General features: G+C 40.8%; 1 protein-coding gene and 1 long non-coding RNA gene across 5 annotated transcripts in view; one reads left to right on the forward strand and one right to left on the reverse strand.

The window, feature by feature from the left end:
- Positions 1-6,904, reverse strand: part of RPS6KA3 (ribosomal protein S6 kinase A3) — a 74,281-nt gene extending 67,377 nt beyond the window's left edge. For 2 of the 4 annotated variants that reach the window (XM_030234361.2, XM_050970876.1), the window contains exon 1: positions 6,641-6,904. In XM_030234361.2, coding sequence (XP_030090221.2) covers positions 6,641-6,712 — 72 coding nt within the window. In that variant the 5' untranslated portion in view covers positions 6,713-6,904. The remainder of the gene's footprint in view (positions 1-6,640) is intronic. The other 2 variants (XM_030234360.2, XM_050970869.1) reach the window with 1 other exon arrangement.
- A 150-nt stretch (positions 6,905-7,054) lies between these two features.
- The window catches only part of LOC127059234 (uncharacterized), a 46,241-nt gene continuing 29,875 nt past the window's right edge, over positions 7,055-23,420 (forward strand). Inside the window, exon 1 of the long non-coding RNA XR_007776867.1 lies at positions 7,055-7,182. This is a non-coding gene — a long non-coding RNA (uncharacterized LOC127059234). The remainder of the gene's footprint in view (positions 7,183-23,420) is intronic.

The following is a 23,420-nucleotide window of genomic DNA, read 5'->3' on the forward strand; positions in this document are numbered from 1 at the left end:
ATAAGAGCCATTAACTTGCAAATCATTTAGGTACAAAGCCAAATTTCTTTAAGTTAGAATACTTGGGCAACTTTAACTATGTGATTTTGTAAACCCTATCTACTTTGCCACCTTCTTCCTATCTAGTATGACTCAAGAGTACAGCTGAACAATACAGAAAAGCAGTCCCCTTTCTTGCACTGCAATGTTTCCTTGGCTGGCATTTCTCCAGCACCGTGCCAAGTCACATTCGAAAAGAAGAGTAAAAAGGTTTGCAGCTCTCAGCAAGTTTGATTCTCTGAATTAACTCACCTTGAAGTCAAACAAGTGCCACAACATTACTCAAGATGCTGTACATATACTGTTATAAAATCTTTGTCTTGGACAAGTAGTCTGTGTAGCTAAAACCAGCTCCAAATCACATGTGGTAATATGTTCACATAAAAAACCCAACCAATCAACCAAAAACCCAAGAAAATGAGAAAAAGACAGGGAAGAGAAAGTCTCAGTTCCCTACCTAAACAAGTGGATGGGTAGTAAATTATTACACTTAACACATAAATTCAGCAGCCTTAGTAAAGCAAAGCTAAAACCCCCACAGCACATACTCTCTGTTCAACTGCTCCAAAGAGGAAGAAGAAACACACACATTATTAGAAATCACCTACCTTAATATATCCAACTACGGCTGCACACCTGAAAATAGAAGAAATTCCTTCTGCTTGCACACATAATCTTAAGAGTGACCTGGCACCTGACAGCATACAAATCTTATTACCCAGCCTACATCTGCATGAGAAGGCAGGTGCACCTCACCTTCCCTGCCTCCTGCAGTCCCAGGCCCAGGGAAATGCCCTGTGCCTTTCTGGGCTCCTGCCAAAGGACTGGATGCACACAGGGAGGATGTGCCAGGCCCTTCCCCTATGAGCAGGGGCAGCCAGCAGGCACAGCAAGGCTTTGCACTGCACTTCCCTGTGTTGCACACACTGATTTTCAGAAGTTAGCTAGTTTCTCAGAATTCACAATAAATTCAAAGGGTGAAATTTACACTTTTTAATGCTTATTTTATAATTTACTATTTTGATACATTCTGCTAAAAATAGGAAATAAGCTGTGAGACAACTTAACTATTTCCTAAAATTCAGGATTTTTGAAGTATAGTTCTGACTATGTAACAAAAGCCAGCTACAGGAAGACAGAAGGAGAAAGAATACCCATGAAGCTAAAAGCATTTTTTCACGAGTAAGTCTAAGTTCCAACAGTAACTAATTCTAGCAAACGTGTTATGCAAGAAATAATTCAAATAATATTTACATCTTAAAACCACCACCTTTTGAATATGCAGGACAAAGAGGGTTTTATGTTTCAGAGCTATGTATTGTTGGATATTTAAGATCACAAAATACCATTTCATCACATCATCTGCATATAGCTAAGCATGTTTTAATAAATTAATGCTTGGATTAAATTATTTAAGTATTCTTTTAACATTTATTTTAATTTAAACTTCAACACTGTCAGGAAACAGACCCAGACCATAATAAAGTATTTTTAAGATACATACTCACAATATTGAATGGCTTCACTGAATAAATAAATAAATTAATAATAAAAAATATTTCCTCCAAAAAATAGTGGAGCATTAAGCACACCACAGAGGTTTCTTGTATCAAAGGTAACATATGGTAACTCTTACTGATAGGAATAAACTAGCAGTAACTTTGTGGTCAAGGCACTGGAGTAGGTCCCAAAAAAATCAGAGTTCCTGTAGTTCTAGAACAGACTCAATGAATGATGCTAGATGGGGTCACTAAGCTGTTGTGCCTCATTTTCCCATCTGCTACATAGGATTTTTTCTCCCCTCTATTTCCAGTGGGTGGGGCATTTAATCTTATTTCAGGGAATAAGGAAAGAATAAGTAGCATGGTATCATGTATGCAAGCATATAGCACAGCAATGGTGGTACTCAACCACTTTGCCCAAACTTAAACATTCCTTGAAGGGATTCTAACTTTTTCCAATTTTACTGATTAAATGGTTCTCCTCTTGAACGTCACCAAGATTGAAAAAAACCAATTATATGAATCTACTCTGGCCTGGAAAAGTGCTTAAAAGTTTCATTATTGGAATATAGCTATGAATTATATCTGGTGAAAAAAAGAACCCAAACAAAAAAAGCCTCAAATCCAAAACAAAACATCTCCTCCAACCAAGTGCCACAGGAAAAAAACACAATTCCAAACCAGTATCTTGAGTAAGTTCTTAAAGCTGGTAGACCTGCCACCTGCCAAGATCAGTCAACACCCAAAGCTAATATTTTTGATGTGCAGAAATAATAAATGCCCACCTCACTCTATGTATCAATGTGACTTTAAGTTTAGCATTTCAAATGACAAACAACTAGTCAGTGTGACTGACCACAACCAATTCAAAGATAACAGACACACCTTTAAATGTGTCAATTTTCTCACATCTACTTTGTGTTACAGCTGGGGGAAGAAATATTGCCTACACTACAACAAACAACAATAACAAGATAAGAACTGCCGATGTCATAGGAAAAGCAACAGAACCATTCAAAGAAGTAAAACTCAACACCTTTAGAAGAAAACCAAGAGCTGCAGAGACCACACAGAAGTGCATGAAGGCACTGAATTCAACAAAAAAAGCTCCTGCCTTTTCCTGCCCCAATCAGCTGACCACAGGACATGATTACTACTTTACAGACTAGGATTGTGTTAATGGAAAAACAAAGCAGGTAAAATGGTACCAATAAGGATATGAAAAATCTGAACATCCCCCTCCAACACTTTTCATGCAGATTATGTGTTTCTCAAGACAGTATTTACATACATATAAGATCTGTTATCTATCACAACAGTTTGTGAAATATAGTGTATACTATTTATTTAAATGAAAATTTCCAATTCCCATTTTTAACTCAGTACAAGAAAGCATCACCCCACAAATCAGTGAAAAATTCAGACTTCAGAATGCACTATGCTGACAGCAGTTCGGCATGAGGAGCGACAGCTGACTACTGCATATAATTTTGTCTATAATGGAGACACAATGGACACTCTTCAAAACCCCCACAGATCAGTCCATTTAGGTGATTCCACTTTGGCTTTAACTATTTACCTTTGTTGGCTATACCAGTAATGACTGTAAATATAGCCTTTGCTCCTGTGGAAGACAAGTACAACACTGATTACACGGTACAGAATGTGAAGAGACAATCACAACCACAGGCTCAATGCTACAGGTGGCAAGACATTTGATAAATTTCAGCTTCCAGGTCAGAAATATATATTGACACAGAGAATGCCACACTGACAGTGTGGCATTAAAAAAATTAAATTACAAAGCAAAATTTGCATAATAATAGTTTCTTTAAAATATCAGCATGACTGTTAAACACTAGCATCCCTTGTCTCATGCAAAGTTCAAATAATCCTGGATACAGAATATAAAACAAAGAAATTTGAGAAGGAAGATTCATACCACCTATTTAAACACCTGAACAAATGACCATAAACTCGGTCAAGAGCAGTGGAAAAAAAAAAAGAACTTTCTCCACAGCCAGTCTGGAGCATCTAAATTAAAGCTCCTAATGACAGCTGTCACAAATGCTTCCCAGAAAGTCTAGCAAATGGCATCTCCTTATGATGGCCAGTTCATTCAGCACACTGGTGTCCAAAACTTGGCTGCCATAACTGTATTCATTCTCCTCCAGTTGATATTAATATGCATGTCTGAGAGTACAGATCAAAGGATCAGGCTAGTTATTCAGGCATTCAAATGCAAACTCAAGTCATCAATACTTAATTTGCTTGAAAGCAGATGACTTGCAATAACAGGCATATTCTCACCATGAAAAACAAACCTACGCTTGTTATGAATCCTGAGTAGACCCTGAGTCAGTAGGAGACAGCATCATTCCACAAGCTTTAAAGGTGCTGTGATTTACAACATGAAACTGAAACTACACACACAGACAAAATATTTTAAAAATAGTGTAACAACTTTAGATATTAAAAAAGCTGTCAGAGATGCAATGTGGATCACTGACCTATTTGCACCTGTAGAAACAGAAGTCCTGCAAATAATAAAGCCACATTTTATCTAAAAAAAAAAAAAAATTGACTGCTTTATTTTTTAAGAAAGAAAGACTATATTCTACTGTTCGGCACACCTAAGTAACAGCAGCACTTTGTGATTAAGTACACTTCTAATCTAAAGGTATTTAAAGGTATTCTAGTCCTCCTCCTAAATTTGTTCACCCATCACAGAATATCACCTCCTTGGTGGTACCACTGTTACTACAGGATTGCACTGGGAAACAAATGAAAAATCAAGTCAATTAAAAATTCCTTAAGTTGTTAAGACAAGGAAAGTGTCTGAGCTGAGTTTTAGAGCTCAAAAATTTGTCATTCCATATGCAGCTAATGCAGCGTTACAAGAACTGTGTCAGCAAATCTGAGAGGTTAGCAGAAATGCTTTACTCAGAGTTACAGCTAAGACATTATTAGTATCAAACTATGACTGAAATCACAATGAGTTTCAGGCAAATGTAAGAACATTTTTGCCCAAGGATACTCTTGCAGAATAGGGTCTGTAATTAGGATATTGCTATGCTACAGATAAACACAACTCATGCAAATCAAAAATCCAAGTTATGTATTTAGGTCACTTGTCTATGTATTTGAATTAAACTTATCTATTTTTACTAAAAGATCTTTTCTTAAATAGTCATTTCACGTAAGCAATCTTTCTAAGCAACTTTTTCCTTTTGAATGTCATCCCAAAAGCTTTTGCAGGCGCAGCCTGGCCCTTTCAAAAACTGTTTATTCTAGGCTAGGACCTTGGAGTGCAAACCTGCCAGTTCATGCTGTTTCATGTTTTATTATTGGTCCTAGACATTTTTGGTGATAAACTACTCTACATGGTACACTCATGTCATCAAAAAAATTTAATTACTTTTAAGGAAGTGATAAAATACACTTGTTTCAAAAAGTTTAGGACAGCAATTTAAAAACAGATGATGTCTGAAATATGCTAAAACAAGTAAAGTATAATCATGCAAGTACACACATTGCAAATAACTATTTTTCTACATATCTAGTACATATACTATTATTGAAGTTAGACCGCATGCAGTGAGCATCAAAGACTAAAGCAACAGTTCTTTTCTCTAAATGATAAATCTGTTTTCCCCCACCACCCTCTGCCCCACCCTCAAGCATCACAACACTATTGTAGTTACTCCCAGTTTAAAGTCATCTAAGATCACTACTCCAGAAGTCAGTGAATAACTAGCACGAATTTAAAAGTAACTACAGTACCTGGCAAGAATTAAAAAAATGTATGTGCCTGTCAGATCTGAACTGTAGGTTCTTCTGACTTCCTGAGGTACAGTGACTTTCAGCAGAAGGACGACAAAACAAAGATCAAAAGGACAAATCCTGATACTGCAGAAACTCTGCATTGGTCCCTCTATGCTCGTCTCACTAAGGAGAGAGTTCTAACCTTGCGACTAATTCTTGTGAGCTGGCCTGGGTCCACACCGTTCCACATCAGCATCACTTGAAGCAGCCTGGCTGAGTATCAGCTGGAGCCGATTCAGGTCGAAGCTGCACTGTCAAAAGCAGCTTTTTCTTTTCAGATGGAATCTGGTCACAAAGCACTGTGGGCTACTAAGGACTCACGGAGCAAGCACAACTGACTGTGTAGGTGCAGTGTTTACATAGATCCAAACCAAGAGTAGCAGGAAAAATATTAAAATAGCTGAAAGCTTCTATGGCCTCAGTATCAAGTGACTGTAATTTCCAGCCGCTCTCATTATTCCAGCCTAGGAAAGCTGACACGCGTCCTGCCTAACAAGGACAGGCACAACACGCACTGCCCGCTACCACAGCGGGAAACCCACACTGCGCGGCACCCCGGGGTTGTTCCCGGCAACGCCGCCGAGCACAAAGCTTCACCCGTGCTTTTCACCACCCTTTACGTCCCTGCGGTTTCCCAAATTCTTGCGAAACTGCCGGCAACCCCATCCTGCCGAGATATGGGGACAGCGGCACCGGGCGGGGACCCTCACGGGGAGCGGCCGCAAGGCGAGGGCACCGGGCAAGGCGAGGGCACCGGGCAAGGCGAGGGCACCGGGCAAGGCGAGGGCACCGGGCAAGGCGAGGGCAGGCCTGGCCCTCCTGCCCACCTCAAGCCGCGCCGGCGGAGGCGGCGGGGCCGCCCTGGGAAAGGAAACTCGCCGTGACAGTAACCAGACACCGCGCTGGAACAAAAGCGCCCGAGCCGGCGGCCACCGCGGAGGCAGGTTACTCCCTCCTGGGAACGGGGCGGAAGGGGAGGGAGCGCTCCGGGAGCAGCCCGGTCCCGGGAAACACGCCCCAAGCCCGGCGCGGGCGGGGGAGTCCCGGCCGGTGCCGGCCGTGAGTCAGTGCCCGGGAGAGGAAGCGGCGCGCAGGGGCCGGCGCTCGCCGCTCTCCCCCGCCGGGCCGCTGCCGCCCGGCCCTCGCCCGCTGCCCACCCCGAAACCTCGCGAGGGGGAAACTCTGCCCATCCCCAGAGCGACGCAGCACCGGGAGTCCCGGTCCCGTCCTCTCCTTACAACTTTCTCCGCAGCACCCCCTCGCCCGCCCCGTACCTCGGTGCTGCTCTCGGCCGTGCTTTCCACAGCCATCTTCTGCCAAGGGTCTGCCAACTGCGCCAGGGGCATCTTCCCCGCCCGGCTCCCGCAGCCTCCGCGCTCCGCGTTCCCGCTACCCGGCGGGGGCGGCCAGGCAGGCAGCGAGCGCTGCGGAGGGCGCGGGACAGCCCGGCTGGCTCCGGCGGCGGCTCCTGCGGCGACTGCTGCCCGCTGCCGCCGCCGCGGTGCGCCCGTCCCTCCCCCGCGCCCTCCCCGCTGCCGGGCGGGGCCGCGCTGCCGCCCTCCCCCAGCCCGGCTCGGCTTCCGCTCACGACATGGCGGCGGCCGGCTCCCGCCCGCGCCTGCGCCCCGCGGCCCCGACCGGCGCAGTTCAGTGCCTGTGAGGGGCCGCGCCCGGCCCGGAGGCAACGCTGAGCGCGCAGCCCCGCTGAGAGGGACTGCGGGAACCGGGACTGTTGCCGCCCCCCGGGCTGAGGGGAATTGGAGACACGGAGAGTTTGTTTGCACAAACAAGCGCGGAGGGAGAAGTCGAGAGGCGGGTGAGACGTGGTGTTGTGCAGAATATCATTAGGCAAAGAGGGAAAGGAATTAAGGTGTAGGAATTTGTTTTTGTAGCAACACCGTTTAAGTAGTGGTTGGACTGCGTGAGTAGGAGTTGCCTCGAAGCGGGAAAGTCATGCTACCCCAGGCCAAGAGATAAGAAGATAAAGCTGTCAAATAAAACCCCCACAGGTTCTGAAAACGGCCCTTATCTTACGTTTTTATTCTCAGCTGTTAGCTGGTACGCAAACATATAAACTGAGACCCACAGCCTATGGGGTGTTACATGGTTCTCCTAAAATGCTAAGCACTGTCATAAACACCCATCGTTTTGCAACATTAGATGGCTTGGCTGATGCTGAAGAATCCTTGAAACATGAGACCAGCAACTGAGGGTGGGTGAGTGCTGGTGTCAGACTTCTTGCTGTTGAAGCCAAACTTTCCAGAACTCTCTGAGAAGGCCGCTTAGTTTTCCGCAGCCCCCAGTGCCCCGACCATTTCTAGATATTGACAGGTCGCATGATTTATTCCATCCTTTATAGAAGTTAACGTTCTTTAAATACTTGGAAGGCTTTTTGGAGTGGGAGAAATGGCAAGAGTGCTAGTAATTAAAAGAGTGTGTGTGTATGTGTGTGTGCATGCACACACTGTTGTGATGAACACAGGCTGCTTCTGTTTCTGCTTCGTAGCAGTTTTGATCCCCCTTCACATTCATGTAAGCATAAATACCCATCTACAAAGAGGAACAAAGGAGTGGATAGGCAGTTGCTCATAATGAATCAGTCTTCAGTTGGTCCTACAGAGACTTCCATATCCGCAGTAAAAGGTCATAGTTGAATGATCATCTGAAGTCAGGAGGAGCATATGTGCCCTCATTTACTGCAGTTCAGTCTGGCCCTTGCATCGGTGTCTCTTTTCAAGAGGTGCAATTGCTTTGCTGTCATGTGGTGAGTTATACCAGGGATCAGATCCACATAAAAACTTACCCTACCATACCCTTTTAACCTCCTGTTGTCCTAAAAAAAACCCAACCAACCAACCAACCAACCAACCAACCAAACAACCAATCCACTCTATTAAAGGCTGAAGAGGAGTTGGGACTGCTTCCTTCCAGTGTGGTCAAGTTGCAGAGCTCTGGCTGGTTAATGATATGAAATTTAGAACAATGCAAACATTATGATACTAAGCACAATGCAAGAAATAATTTTTCATAGTCATAGTGATCAGCACCAGGTCACTTCAGTCTCAGACTGGCTGCTGGAATGTTGAACATAAAAGTAATTTTTTACAGCAGTCATGCATTATGTGGTTGACACACAAATCAGGACTTTAAAAAATATCCCTGAGTTCATGTAAAAATTCATGATGCTAAAAAAAAGTTACCTTACATCCCTCTGGAAATACGAGTTTCTGTTCCCCCACAGGGATATTTCACTTGACTTTATCAAAGCTCATGCATTTGTACCTGCATCAACTACACAGTCAGGTACATACATCTGAAATGTGCCATTAGGGAGAAAAACGTGAGAACTGAAAGATGGCAATAACAAGAAAAATACACCAAACCTCAACTTGCATTTCACATAGTTCAACAAGTCCCTCTTTATAAAAGACTTTCTTCCTCTAACTAAAAAGCTTCATGATCTCTTTTCCTTTCATTGTTGTCTAGTCCTTTCTTGCCATGGGTACATATTCTAAATTACTTGTTTGAATTTTAAACTCTTTTTAGAAGGGGAGGGAGGGGGTAATAGTTTGGTTATCGTTTCTTACATAGACCCTCTTTTGTCTTTCCCTGTATGCATCTTACAAATCCAAAATAAAACAGGGGCGAAGATCTTCTGCACTAGCAGGTAAGAGGGCTGCAAACAATAAGAATCTGACCTTTTCTGAGGCACTGAAGTACAGAGAGCAGGTATGCCATTTCATTGTTCAGGGGTTTCAGTATTATTGCACCGCGCATTTAAATTTTATAAAAGAGAAAGCTGCATCAGGATTTTAGTAGGAGTTACTATGCAAGAACAGACTTCAGGGCAAGAAAATCATCTGGAAAGTGTCTCCACAGGGAAGGCAAACATATCAGTTAATCTCTGGGAGATGCAGGGGATTCTGACTTCCAAATCCTGCTAAGCTCGGAGTTGGATCATCCTCCCAGCAAGAGGTAAGATGCTGAAGATATTTTGCCTCAAGACAGTGGCTCCTATTTTTCATTCCTTTTGTCTCAGGCCAAAGAAAGGTAGTGCCTTCACCTGTGGCAGCAGACCTCTCCTTTTACCCTCTTTCCCTCTAGGCACAGCTATCTGTGCTTGACTGCAGTCACTGCTAATAACTGTCTGTCACCAGGCTCGGTCGTGGGCGTTGATTTCACCTTTGCATAAGTGGTTGCAATTGTGGTGCATGCACACGGATGTTTTATATGCATTGCAACTGAAAATTTGATCACGTTTGTTAGAAAAGGGTAGCATATGGCACTGAAATGACAGTGCTGTATAAAATCCCATTAACTTGTCATATGAATTAGATGGGCTTCACATGCTGCACCATTTTTTTTCCTCTTGTTTCTAACATACCTCACTAAAATGTCACTCGATTGCAAGGGAGACATCAGCTTAATAGTACTTACCTGTCTTTTCCCACAGGCAGCCTCTTCATATATATGTGACAGAAATTAGGGAAGCTTGCTTATGGATGGTTGTATCTAATGCTTTGCTTAGCTTTGAAGTAGTTCCTACTTTTTGCAACTAGTGCAGAATTAGTAAATCACTATAGTCATGCCCCCCAAAATAGTAAGTATAAAGCAAAATTAGTTTACTAATATTACTATCAGAATAATATTTGGGAACTTGAACTTGCATTTTTAAAATGCACATAAAAGTGGAGAGAAAATGAAACGAAACTATGGCAACAAACCCCACAATCTGACACTCATCTAGAAGGTCTAGTAGTGCATGAGGTGGGAATTACGATGCAGTATCTTCTGAATAAAATATGAAACAGTAAATACAGTGCAAAAGCGTGAAATTCTGTTTCATGTATTATGACCACAGCACCAAGGTGTATAATTTGAATTTAATGCACAGGAAAATATACAGAAGGTACTTTCCGAATTTATATGGGAAAAAACCTCCCATAAGGAGTTAAATTCCTCCCATAAGGAGTTAAAATATAATCAACACTGTTTATTTGTGTAGCTAATAGACAAAGAAAGTCTCTTACTCTCAAGACACCTGGATTCAATTCCTAGCAGAACACAAAGGACAATTGTGTTATTTAGTCAGTCACTTCATATAGATGAGATTCAACTAAGCAGACTTAGTGTATCTTAGTCTCTATCTTCATGATCTTTTCAGAAGTGTGAGGAGGCCTTGATTGAAGAAGTGTAAATACATTCTGCCAAAATAAACTAAGGAAGCCTTAGTGCTAGTTAGAATTGGTTTCTCTGTACTTTAGATGCAGATATAAAGAACATCTCCTTAACTTCATTGGGATATTGAAAGGATGGTTTCAGTGATTTTTGGAAAGTTGACAGAGACCAGGGGAAGAGAGACAAGGAAGTTTCCAGGTGGTGTGAGTTGTTATAGCAGAGACACCAGAAGGATTTGCTGTATGAATCAGAGTTATAATCAATAACTAAAAAGGGAAGAACTGAAATAATGTCTATTGTGTATTAGGATTTAACCTGACCTTTCAAACAACATCTGCTGAAGGGTGCTTTCACCATTACAGGCCCCTGGATGATGGAATCATACAGGAATGCAAACATTTCCTGCATTTTCCTCTAGCAGGACCTTCTTTGAAGTTCTAATCCTGCAAGTGTAGTAAATGTGATAATGACAATAAGAATGCTTCTAAATCCTATATATGTTAGAGATACAATGTCTGACTCACTGCTTAAAACTATAGCTTTTCTGGATGTAAGTATGTTTACATAAAATTGCACTGAAAGGGTAAAGCATAATGCATCAGGCTCGATGGAATTACTTATCCAAGTTTTATCTGTGGTCACTATGCTAACAGGAAATAATTGTGCCTGTGGTTTCTACATCCTGAGTGGAAATCTGGAATTCAATAAAATATGGTCGCATTACAGCATACCTGTCTCCAACATATGTTCTCATTTTAGTGTTTCTGTACCTACAGATAGCTCAAATTTATCGTCTGAATGACAAAATTTATCCTGTTCACCACAGAGTATAAGAAACCTCTTGCTGAGCTTTGAAATCTTACATGGAGACCTGCTGTCAAATACTGAATGTAAGTTGTCACCCCTTTGCAGTGGAACATTGAGAAGCAGATTAGAATTTCAGATTGGGGTATTTTAAGACAAAAAGGAAATGGTGGAGTATGAACAAGCATCAATGTTCAAGGGTCAGGGTTCTCTTATGTTAAATACAACAAAAGATAGCTTTTACAAAACCAGGCAACAAAAAAAACCCAAAACAAAAGCAGTGGTGATTGAGGTAGAATATGATGTTATATTATACAATATAACAATATAGCAATAAAAAACTCAACAGCTTCACAAATCATTGCTATAAAACACACTGTCTAGAAGAGGCCACAGCATTACTTATGCACCCTACCCCCCACAGATCCAGGAATTTAAGGGTCACAGACCCTTTTATTATTATCAAATTAAAGAGCCTACTGACAAGCAAAGCCTACTTTATCTCACTTTTTTGCTATTTAACCTTACTACCTAAATTTTCTGATTTTATGCCCTCACAATTAAATAGTACCTTGGTCTCTTTGAAAGCTAGTTACCAAATCTACTCTAACAATCTTACTCTTCACTTCCTTTTATAGATTATCCAGCATCTCTTAGCCAAGAATCCCTTTAATCTAGAAAGCTTCATTTTCTCTTTACTGACCCTTAATTAGACTGAACAAGATTCTCCAGACTAAGCTAACAGCTGTCCTTTATCTTGTCTCACAACACCTGATGCTCATTCCCAGTAGTCTGGGGATATTTCCAGGATATGTGCTGTTGAAGTGATCATACATAAAAATAGTGTTTGTTACCTCTACTGGTTTGAAAGATCCATGTATTCTCTCAAGACAGTTCACTTGCTTTTCAGCATCTCACCTTTGTGCCTTGCCTTTTGCCCTGTGGAGAACAAAGCAGTGCCAGAGGGGGCCCAGGTTTGTGATCATGTCCAAAATGTTCTCCACTGATCAGTAAAACCTGTTACATCATCAGATGTAAATCAGTAAGGATCATAATGGTGTACATCGTACAAGAGGCTGTGTAGAGGTAGTATTTTCCTCAGCTCCCTGTATGAGCCCTGGGCCCCTCCGTGATTCAGTGAAATGATGGATTCACACTCCTATGTGCTGTTGATACACCAAAAAGGAACTTCACTGACAACTGCATTACCCTGAAGTGTTTTTTCAGCACTCAGTATTGGCTGGGAACTATCAAACTCCAAAGTATACTGACATCCTTCCTTGTGTCCTACAAGTGATTGATTTTTCTGGTGAAAAGGTGACTTCTCTAAATATAGATACTTTACATCCCCAGCAATCATTTCAGCACATTGCAATGACACAGTTCCACAGTGAGTGCATGTTTCTGTCCCCCAAAGTCTCTGCTTACTGAAGGGAAGCATGAAAGTGATGGAAGACAGCTTTGGAAGCATTATCTGGAAGTAATGAAGAAAAATATGATAGATGAAACAACCCTCTCATAAGTACCTCACTCTGCCCAGGCTGTGTTGACCCACTTTGTCCTATTTGATGGAGCAAAGACACACTCAGGGCCTTGCTCCGAAATCCCAAACTTGCCAAAAGGAGTAGCAGGATGAGGAGGCAGCAACATTTATCCTGTGCTGCAGAGCAGCTGAAGACTGTGTTAAGATGTGGTTCCTTACTTTGAGCTTTAGTGTTGCAAAATTGTATATATGTGACAGGTGACTCAGAAACTGTAAAGTCTGATACTGTTTTATGTTCTGGGCTTAAGCTAATGAGTGGTATGGACTTGATCTACTACTAGATGGGCAAGATACTGGAGGAAGGGAGATCGTGGAAGATTTTTGGCTTGTTGGTCATTCTTCATTAAGTGCCAAGGAAGGTAATGTAAGATGTAGGATAAAGTGGAGAGGGAATGCTGAGAATAGAAGATGGCTTTTTAAAGAGGGAAAAGAGCAGAACAGTTTTAAAGGAGCTTATAAGTTTATAAGGAGTGGTTGTGTCTTAGATGTGAATAGCCAGTTAAATCTGTATGTACTTCAGTATATATTTAGTGAATCACAGAAAATCGTAAAGGCTGTTGTCTTCATAGTGATATGCCAGAGAGATGCTCTAAACATTTGTAGAACTCTGTCAGTACTTTCTTTTTTAAAGTCACTTGATACAAGATTAGTGAAACAAACAACCATTCCCTCTCTCTTTAAATCTGTTACAGCTGGATACAATTTCCAATGGCTTAGCTTAATACTTGCAGTAAGAAGTAAATTTTCAGCTCATGAGTGGACATATAAGTTAATAGAGTTTTTGGTATTACATCACCACAGACAGTAGAAGGGATTAAATGAGTTGTCAGGATTATATTGTTCCTCTACTGATTCACTTTCAGCAAACTGAAACTTTGTCTGACTTCAAAGAAGCTATTTTAAAAATCACAATTTTCAGGAAGGAATGACGTTATTTTGCCTGCTTCATCAGAATGAATGCTCCTCTGCTGTTTACAAATGCACTGCTTGCCCTAGTTGAACAAAAACTACGATGAGGGCTTTGATCAGTGTTGACAGTGTTCCTGCAGTATTTCAGTGCTTCATTACTTTTTGCTTTCTAGATCCCCTACCAATGACGTTGGTTAAGAGAGAATGTAAATTGCAATAAGATGGCCATCTCCAGAGAGTGCTGAATTGGTCTGTTGCAGGGCTTCCTCAATTATTAATTTCATTACTACAGATTTTTTACGGTTTAATAGTTTCTCAGGACAAAGAGATTTTTTATTAGCTCCTTAAAGCAGCACTCCTCTGTATGACAAAATTTGTACACTTAAGTCAACAGAACACGTTGAACATTCATGGCACATCATGTCATGAATGCTCTTGTCTGAAATGTGACATTCCTCATTGGGTTTATTTTTTGCTTGGAGACAAGCAGGAAATCCATCACTAATTTCCTTCCGGCCAGCTTTGACTGCCTTTTCTCAGTCCTCGTAATCCTCTGTACATTTCTTCTTCATTTCAGCTTCTGAAGATGGACAGGCTTTTCTTAACTTCATTCTCATGTTTCTTTCAAGGTCTTCTTCATCCTTCTCACGCAGCTTAAGTCTGGCACTTGGCAGAAGATTGCCTGCTCTCATTGCATTATATTAAGTAGGTCTGAGGTGCCCACTCGCCTTGTGTACCTCTAGTTTCTTGCTTACTATGACTCCTCTTTCTGCCCTGTCATTATTTTTTAATTATCTACATATGTTATGTGGTGCATTCAAAAATTTTCTTCTCCTTCTCTCAATAACTTCCCACTTGCTGCACAAGAAACCAACCTCTCTAATCCTCCTTGTCAAGTCATCAGCTTCTCACTAAATCATGTACCTTCAGGAGCTGCATACTGTCTATTCAGCATTTCCTTCCTGTCTGTTGCCAGTGCCAGCAGTTGCAGCCCTGTTGCTGCAACGTTCTCATCACCTCACATCTCATCACTCACCAACACAGCCAGGCTGCTCCCATCTCCCTTGACACTTCCACACTTTCACTTCTTTCTGCTTCTTACTCAGGTTCAGCCTCATAGCTTGGCAGAACCCTGCCTTGGCTTATTTATTCATTTTCTCCTTTATCTTGTTCATGGGCCTGTATGCTCATGCATCTTCTTTTCTACTGCTTCTCAGCCTCATGCATTTTTTATGTCACTCTGTGCTTCAGGCTTTTCATGTAGAAAGGCCCGCTTTTCCCGAAATCCCCTCGAGTCTCCCTATATCCACCTTAATAGTGCCTCTCAGCCACTGTCCCAGAAAGTATTTTTTTTCCAAGTTAGAAAACTCTTCAAAGTGCAGTTTTTGTACTGTCAAAAAAGCAGAAGCTTTTCCACCTCTACTTTAAAAGAAAGCAATGCAGTTGAGAGAGAGGTATTTTTGCAGATGTAGAGCCACATACTATACTGCCCACAGGGCCAACAGGTTGGGCATCTGAAGACTGACAGATTTCATATAAGGTCACTTTTGATCATTTTGGGAAATGGTTTAGACTCTTCTCTGCTTTATTTAGATGCAATTCTGAAGTATTTGGGGGACTTTTTTCCACTTCATACAAGGATAAAATTGCTGTAAATCTTATGTTTTAGTGCTTCCTAAAGAAAGAAAGAAAGAAAAATGTCTTATATGGTTACAGGCTTTTGAAAAATAAATGTATACTTTTAAACACAGAAAGACAAAAGCAAAAAATCCCTAACTTGAGGGAGGGGGTGCAAAACAAACGTATTAGGAGTAGGCATGAGTAAAAAGTTAAGTTTCCCTTTCTCACTTTTATGTTTCTCCTTTACCGGTGCTGTAGAGACTGAAAATAACTTTGCTCTCAGTGATGTCATCACCATTAGAGGCATGCTGTCAGCTTAATTTGTTTTCTGACTTCAACAAAGGAAATAGGATCTGACTGCTGACTCACTTGTTAGGTCTGAAGCAAGTAGTTATGCTTATTTCATCTATTTTGGCCATGAGTTTGGGTTTTTAAATATCCACCTTCTTTGTAGCAGATACAGGCACTCCTATTCATGAAGGAAAATGTAAATGAAGACTGAAATAATTTTGCACTTTGTTATCATACAGCAGATGTTGTTGAAAGCAGGAATATATATGATTTTTGCAGAGTTGTCCTACTCCTTCCATACCAGGCCACAGTGTTAGTCTAGTTGTTGATTGTCTGGGATGGTTGAATTGCTACCTTCACCTCAGCTGACACAGTGCCAGTGGTGTCAGCAAGCAATGCTTTGGCTGTACATCCACTACTCAGATGCTTATATTTTTCCTTCCTGGCCTGCCCCAAAATACCTGCAAGCTAAAGTGAAAATGTCTTGTGGAAAATGAGTGTGCAAATAGACTCTCTTTTGTCAATTTTATTGTCTTTTTTTTTCCATGTAGCTGCAAGGTTGGGCAGAATTGCTCCTGCTCACAAGGAATATTTTGGTTTCTACATGACATATTTTATGCACATTATAAGGGAAAGAAAAGGTTGCAGTTTAGTTTGGATGAACAAAATAGCAGCAAATGGAGGCTTTTCCTGACAGCATACTTTTTTTGGCTCTCCTTCTATATGTAAGTATCCAGGGGTCAGATCCTTTGCTGGCAGATGATGAAAGGGGCTCTAGCTTTTCTGACCACTGCTTTTCGCCTAAGCAGAATGGAGTTGTGTCCACAATCAAAAGATAAGGTATATTTGAATGCAATGAATGGCTCTATATATTCAGAGCAAGGAAGAACACACACATGAAATAAGAATAAGCAAAAATATGGACATTATTTCATTTGTGTGTTTTTCCTCAGGATGTTTAAGTAGCATTGCCTTGCTTTCACTTTATTTTTCTGTAAGCCTTAGAAGTTATTTCATGTCAGATCTCAGCTAATTTTCTGCCTTTAGCTTGTTTGGTTTTAGTTTCTCCTTTTAAAGTTTAGGTTGGAAGCTGTGCCTTGCTGGTTTTTCACCCTTTTGTTAGGATGCAGAAGAAAAACATGCTGGCATATTTCTCATGGACTCAATGAATCATTTTTCGGTTTGTCACACTTTTAATCATGTGTGTGTGTTTCTGTAGGGAAAAAAAATCAAGGAATTCTAGAAATTGATGTCAGAACAACACTAACAATAATTACAGAATCTCAGAATTACAGAATCACAGAATGGTTGGAGTTGGAAGGGACCACAGTGGGGTCATCTGGTCTAACCCACCTGCTAAGACAGCTTCACCTAGATCTGGCTGCACAGTATTGTGCCCAGGCAAGTTTCAAATATGACCAGAGAAGGACATATTGCAGTGCTTTGTCACCCTCCAAGTAGAAGTCAAGGTAGACAACATCCACTGCTCTTCCCTCATCTACCTGGCCATTCGTGCCATACAAGGATATTAGATTGGTCAAGCATGTTTTCCTCTTGATGGATTCACTTTTATAAAAGTTTCCCTCTAGACATTGATGTCAGTTGTAGAATGTACTTTCTTATAAAAAACCTGAAAACTAATGTCAACATTTAGTTTAAATATGAGATCCATGGAAAGGCAATCTCTTCCCGCTGAGAATATTTTGTTATTCTCTGATTCTGTAATTTACTAACACAGTAAAACAATGAATAGAATTATTTTCCTGTTGAAACCATTAGCATAATTCAAATAAACACCTACAGGAGCAAAAATCAATATATCTGGCTCTTAAACTTTTATTTTTAAATGGGACACTTCATCTGGTCATAGAGGATTGCTGCATAGCATCCTTCAAATTAGGAGTTTTCAAAACAGCTTTCTGGTATAACACCACGCATTTAAAAGATAGGTAAAGAACTTTAATTTACAGAACCAAAATTTCCATGCTGTGTCATAGACTGGAAGGGACTTAATCTTATTGATCCCCCAGTGGCATCTATAAGGTTCATGCTATACAGTTTGATGAATTCTTCATATAAGTTGCTCTGCATCCTATAAAAGAGCTTATACTCATAGCTTTCAAAAGGCAAGGAGCAATCAAATCTCATGGATGTTTTGTTTGACAAAAAACTGAGTAAACTTTAGATAGAAACCTCAGGTTCTGGACCAGAGAAAGCTCAAGTAGATAATTCTTTATTGTTACTACTGGCAATTATTGACCTTGTTAAACAAGCTGAAGAAGATTTCAGCTAAAGAAACAATATCTGGAAAATGAAAAATTATAGAAATAATGAGTAAACAGCTGTGAAAAAATTGGGAATTCAGACTTGCTGATTGATATATGGTTTTTAAGGTGTTCAAAACCATTATCATTAGTACTTTGTCTACCATAATATTATTCTTTTATGTATTTGGTGATGTTTACAAAAATTTAAATAACTGGATTGAATATCATGCCTTCATAGGGGTGTGTTCAAAGTGAGAGTCTAAAGGCTGAGGGAACATAAAGGACACCAAAGCCATTTCTGTGTTTCATTATGTGCATATGAAATACAATACAATAAAAGTGAAGAAAATATGGAAGAAAAATTCTTATTGACTTATGCATTGTGTAATTTTGCTATAGAAAACAGAGTAAAACCCAAGTTCTCTAAGGTATATTCTCAGATCAGATCCTGAGATAAGCTAAGTATTTGTTCCATCCGTCCATCCATCCATCCATCCATCCATCCATCCATCCATCCATCCATCCATCCATCCATCCACCATCCATCCATCCATCCATCCATCCATCCATCCACTCCATCCATCCACCATCCATCCATCCATCCATCCATCCATCCATCCATCCATCCATCCATCCATCCATCCATCCATCCATCCATCCATCCATCCATCCATCCATCCCAGCACATCTACCTGTTTGTCCTGCTTTTTCTCTCTCTCAGGTTAACTATTTGTAACAGCAATATTCAAAGCAGTACCTGGGCAGCAGCTGATCTGTATGCTTTATACTTGTCAGCAAAGCAAAAGAAATACAAAACCCAACACAAGTTCAGCAAAAGGTAGTTCAGCTTGACTTTTTAGCTGGAGGAGGAAGCTAATACTGGTGTTAATTACACGCCTTTAAAAATGCAAATCTTCATTACAGCTATTGTTGCCAATTCAAAGTCAGTTAGATTTACTGTCTGTCACAATTCCTATCTGCAACTGCCTCCATACAAAAGACTGCAATCAAGAACTTGCCAAAATTAAATGGATGCGCGCATTGACATGCTTATTATAGCATTTATGATGTATTAAGTGCCAGGTGGATGCATGGCCTATGAGAGAATAAAAAATACAGAGCAATCCCAATTTTATGAATTTGTATTGCTTTGTGAAATGTATCTGAGGCCCTATTTTTCAGAGGCATTGAGATCACATACTTTCAAAAAAACTTCTCTAGGGTGGAGGAGCAGGGTTTGTTAAGGTTGAGAAATGTTGGTTTTTCTAGCACATCTGTAGCACATTTTTATGGAAAGGCAACTGAACTTCACAGTCTGAAAATTGTAAAGTAGAATGTGGGCATTATCACTGGCAATTTTGTAATATTGAGTTAACTTTTAACAGTCTTTAACACTGTTAACTTTTAACAGTCTTTAGCACTGTTAACTTTTAACAGTCTTTAAATCACACCAACAATAGAAAGGTGGTACACACGTAGCTCACTTTAGTTGTATATTGTGTCAGTGGCTGAAGATGAACCTGAAAATATGAGGACAAAATGTCAGTCACATGAAAGCAAGCCCAGCACTATATCTGGAGGAGGCTTTCTGCACTCAGACAGTACTTTCTCAAGAGGAGCAAGAAATTAGGATTTTTCTTGTAGACTAGCCTCTCCCAAGCTTTTCAAGCCCCTGGACATCTACTGGCAAGGCCATGTCTCAGGCTGCTACTCACACACAGACCTTCTTAGAACCCTGAATTCCTTTTTGCTAGGGCAATGCAGATGTGAGAAAGAGAGACCATAGCTGACAGAAGCCTCTTTTGCACAAAATCAGTGTTGTACAAGCAGATTATCCAGACACTGTAAGGACTTGCTGGGAAACACAGCTCTGCCCCTGATTTTGAACTCTTCCTGCCCAGAATGCAAGAGTTGCTTCTCCTTTCTCCTCTCAGCCACATGTCAGATGCCATGGCAGGAGATGCTCATCTGCCTTCCAGCCCACCGCATCTTAAAGATAGCCTTGGGTGTCTGGACAAACTTCCCAGCAGCCTCAAAGCTGACAGATGAATGAGGGGTCCAAGTGCATCAGTGAGAGCTGACCCTCACTGATAGGGAGCAGATTGGTGGCTGCATCTTAATAGGTCAGCCATATGCTGATCAACCTTCACTCCTTAGACTGAAATGCCAAACAACAGCAATAACACAACCTCAAAACCAAAGAAATTGAAAAAGGGATTCCTAGTGTTTCCAAGTCCCAGAATACTTGCAGTGATAAGAACAGGGCAGGGGATTATGCTCAGGGCAAAGGATGGGAGTGAGCCTGAGAGCAAAACTTGGAGCGACAGCTAAGCAAACCACAACAACCAGGAGTTGCTCAGATAAGCAGATTCAGAGAAAGTCCTGCTTCCCTGGCCTTGGAATGGACAGACAGACCTAGTCCTACCTTACTGACCTTCCTATCAAATCAGACATGCCTGCTGGGCTCCTGGGTTTTTCATATATGAAGAGTCAATTAATTTCTAACCATGATTTTCTTCTAGACAGCAACAACAGCTTTTACAGAGATAGTGTTGGTTTGCCCCATGTTCTGGCTTCGCCAGTTTCAAAAAATGAGAAAAGAGCTTGCAAGTGTAGTCAAAGGCTGTTTCCTGAAGCACTTCTCTGGTCCTGATTGGCCTTCCCATGCTATACTCAGTAATCATTTGAGAAATTATTCTGGAAAAAAGGCCTGAGCTCAGATCATAATGAAATGCCAGTAAACATTTTTGTCTTTAACGTTTCTGAGTGAGAAAGGCCATGGTAGGAAGTTTCAATTGCTTCTATGATATCTAGGAGAAAGTGTTTTTCTCAGGAGCTCCCCTTATCCCTCCTGCAGCCATGGTTGGGGCTGTCCCATAGTCTGTGCTTTCTCTGGATCGCCAAATTTTACAGCCTTTAAAGCTGACAAGGTCTTGGTCTGTCCACACAACTGTTCCAGGAAGATGAGCTGTAGTCCAGTCCTTGCTAATATCCCTTCCAAGCTCTGTTGCTGTCTTCCAGTTCATTCTACTCAATCCCGTCAGATTTCTGTGAAAACACATCTTATGTATCTCTTTGGTGTTGGGTAATTCATGGCTGAGGGTTTCAGTATTTACACAGAGTGGGTAAACCTGATTGTCAGTGTGGGAACTTTGGTTTTTACATGTTTGGGTTGGCCAGGGATGGTGTAAGCTCAGAAAGAAATGGGAAGATGATGGAGGAAATGGGACTTATAGGGCCAGCATGTGACAAAATGGCCCAAATGTATTAGGCAAGAGCTGAATATTTACATGGGAATATGGCCCATGTGTCCTGGACTCTGTGTGAACTTTAGGTGGAGACATCAAGTTAGTTCTAGAAATTGACTGGAGATAGATGGAATGAATCACAGTGGGATGTACCTATCTAAATTGCCTTGCACAGATACTTTAAAGTTGATGAGCCTGACCACTAACATTCAAATAGCTAAAATTGTATGAACAAAATTATTCCTGCAGACATATCTCAGAAAAAGTGTTGTGAGAATGCCAGGTGGGAATAACAGAGAGAATAAGTGCAATGGGCTGTATTAACTGATCAGAATCAGACTATGAGCTACTAATGAGAAGCTGCCTTGAAGCACAGTGCTTGGATTTGTCAATTTGAAGTAGTTGTAAGGAAAAAAGAGACATATTCATGCAGGTGTAAGTGACTCTGCCAAAACTTTATCTGGAGTACTATGTGCACTTCTGAACATCAATGACTGAGGGAGAGGGAATTCAGACTGGAACAGGTGCAGAGAATTGATTACAGTAATGCAAAGTGTTTTGGACTAGAGAGCTTGCTCAGTTTAGCAAAGCAAAAGCTGAAAGAGGACCTGTTTGCTCTCTGTGAATGATAAACGGGTGAAACACCTGGAAGGGAAAGAGCCACTTGTCCTCAAGAACAATACTGGCACAGGAACTAATGAGTATAAATTGTCTGTGAATAAAACTAAACTGAAAGCTAGGATGGTTTATAACTAGCAGAGCAATAAGGTTTTGATTGCTTTGAAACTACAGTGGAAATATGGGATGACAGAATCTACATAGTTTTAAACGAGAAGTTGGTCAGTTTACAAAAAGGAAGATGCAGGTTGTTTGCCAATAATACCAGATAGGTAGAACTTGATGCACTGGGAAATCCCATCCAGTCCATTGCTCCTGGGTCAGTCTCTAACCTTTATACTTGGGCAGATATAGCAAGTGCCCATAACAGAAAAAAATAAAGCTAAACTAAAATTGAAATATGAGTGGCTTTCTGTGGAAGGGTGAGTGATTATTTAGGACACAATATGCCCCTGTAAATATTAGAATCAAGTTCCTGCTGGTAGCATTCAGGTGCTTAGTCATGAGTGCCAACATGCAAACCTGATTAGATAAAAACAACTAGGGTAAGATAGAGAATAAGAAATAATGCTTTGTGAACAGAGATTACCTTGCAGAGGTGGCCTAGCAAACACTATTAACCTAGAACCTTGAAAGCAAAGGAATAGGACATTAAGGAAAAAATATTTTCTTTTCTACATTGTCCTTAAAACTCAAAATACTCAAGGACTGCAGAGTTTCACTCTACTGCAACAAGGGCAAAAAAGAACGACACAACTTCTGAGCTCTGAAAGAAAACTTTACTGGTGGCTGGTATGTATGACTGGAATAAGAAACACTGGACTAGATGGGCCAAATTGTCTGTTCCTCAATTTCTGTTGTAATTGTCTGTTTCTAAATTTATTCCTGAGAATTATTGGCATTTCTATCCATCTTCAGTGTGTTCTTCGTACCCTGGAATAAGGATCTCATTTTAGGAACTCTGATGCTAAAATTAGAGTTTCTGGTAATGACAATCTGCAGTGTGAGCCTCAAGGATCAAAAAGAATGGCCAAGGAAGAATATAGATGGCAACAATTAAACCAACACTCTGCACCTTTATATTTTGTCCCTGCAGACTAAAACTTGCTTAAAACACATGTACCACACTCAGCAGCTCTGACGGAGCTGTTATCTCTTTTTCTCCTGTAGAAAAAGAAGTCTTAAAATCTTTCAGATGTGTAAAGTCTCAAAAGTAACCCCTTTTTCATCATGTTCTACATTTTTGGATTTAAATTTCAACACTGAAGATTCCAAATGCTATAAAAACATTATTGAAGTGCAACATGGTATTAAGGTCATGTTTCACTGGTGCAGACTATACTGGTTTAGCCAACCAGCCTGGCAAACTGCTGCTAGTGCCAAACCAATATATCTTTTTTTTCTCTATAATTATACCATTTTTATCCCTGAGTGAGATTTTTCAGACAAGCCATTGTTGTCGGGGGTGTAAGACTCCATTTACCACTATGCTGCAAACTTTTTCCTTGCCCCCACAATGCATTCAAATGTATGTTTGCTTTTACAAAACAATGGCTTCATAATCACACATTGAGCA

Source organism: Serinus canaria, chromosome 1 (genome assembly GCF_022539315.1).
Source record: "Serinus canaria isolate serCan28SL12 chromosome 1, serCan2020, whole genome shotgun sequence".
Classification (NCBI taxonomy): domain Eukaryota; kingdom Metazoa; phylum Chordata; class Aves; order Passeriformes; family Fringillidae; genus Serinus; species Serinus canaria.